General features: G+C 42.6%; 1 protein-coding gene across 1 annotated transcript in view; it reads right to left on the reverse strand.

Moving 5' to 3' along the window:
- The window catches only part of nbas (NBAS subunit of NRZ tethering complex), a 185,629-nt gene that overhangs the window by 66,036 nt on the left and 118,418 nt on the right, over positions 1–1,175 (reverse strand). Inside the window, 1 exon segment of the mRNA XM_032542394.1 lies at positions 62–151. Coding sequence (XP_032398285.1) covers positions 62–151 — 90 coding nt within the window.

Here is a 1,175-nt window from a genome sequence, read left to right on the forward strand (position 1 = left end):
TGTGTGTGTGTGTGTGTGTGTGTGTGTGTGTGTGTGTGTGTGTGTGATCTAGATAACCTACCCATTCTGGACATTATTGTGCACGGCGGTCACCATGGCCTCCAGGACCCTGAGGGGTTGTGGGTAATTTGTCAGGGCGTCTGGATCTCCACTGAAAAACCAATCACATCAACAGCTTATCTAACATAATACGTTCATTAAGATCACACTTTCAAATTACAAACAATACAATACAGACAAACTACAACTGAGAAGAAAATCAAAGGCTTTCTTCTCAGGGAAGGTGATAGTTAAAAACACGTCTGACAGCAATTAGATGTTTGAAGCAGCTTTGTAAAAATAACCACCTGAATACATAATCATTTAATGTTGACTAAAGAGGTTGTTGTTTTTCTTAAATAAGGTGTAAATGTAATTTAATGGCAAATTATAGTAGGTGAGTCAAAAAGTTAGTGTGTGATCTTTCTGCAGTGTCATTAGTGTATTTCGTGGTGTGGCTCTGGGTTCTGCTGCAGTGTGTGCGTACTGTATGTCACAAGAGAAGGGTTATTTTTCACAAAGACAGAAAGGGGAAAAAAGTCTGATTTCCCCCGACTCCACTCCATTTGCTGCTGGGCTCACATGCGTACACATATGCACAAACGTGCCAAGGCCCCTGCGTAACACGCAGAATACACATACTGTACGTGCACGCAACATATAAATGATCTGGCAAAAGGTGGAAAGACGACGCAGCATTTTCTTTATTGCATTTTACCACTTACATTTTCTCTTTACAGACACACAAACAAGGTAGTTATGACAGATACAAAAGATGGCCATTAGTGTAAGGCTCAGGTATGCCTACTGCGCCACGCTGAAGACTTTGTGAGAGCCAAAAACAAGACTGGCTCATTCATACCTGCCAAACACAATGCTTTGAGAAAACCTTGCAACAATGGAAACACACACACGCACACACACGCACACACACAGACACACACACGCACACACGCACACACGCACACACGCACACACACGCACACACACACGCACGCACACGCACAAGCACACGCACAAGCATACTTGAATGCATAAAGGGATATTCAAATGTGAGTATTCAGATAGAGTGACATGTTCAAAGGAAATAATACCTCTAGTGAATGCATAAGGCTGTGTGTGTGTGTGTGTGTGTG

The sequence above is a fragment of the Etheostoma spectabile genome, chromosome 18 (genome assembly GCF_008692095.1).
Source record: "Etheostoma spectabile isolate EspeVRDwgs_2016 chromosome 18, UIUC_Espe_1.0, whole genome shotgun sequence".
Taxonomy (NCBI): Eukaryota; Metazoa; Chordata; class Actinopteri; order Perciformes; family Percidae; genus Etheostoma; species Etheostoma spectabile.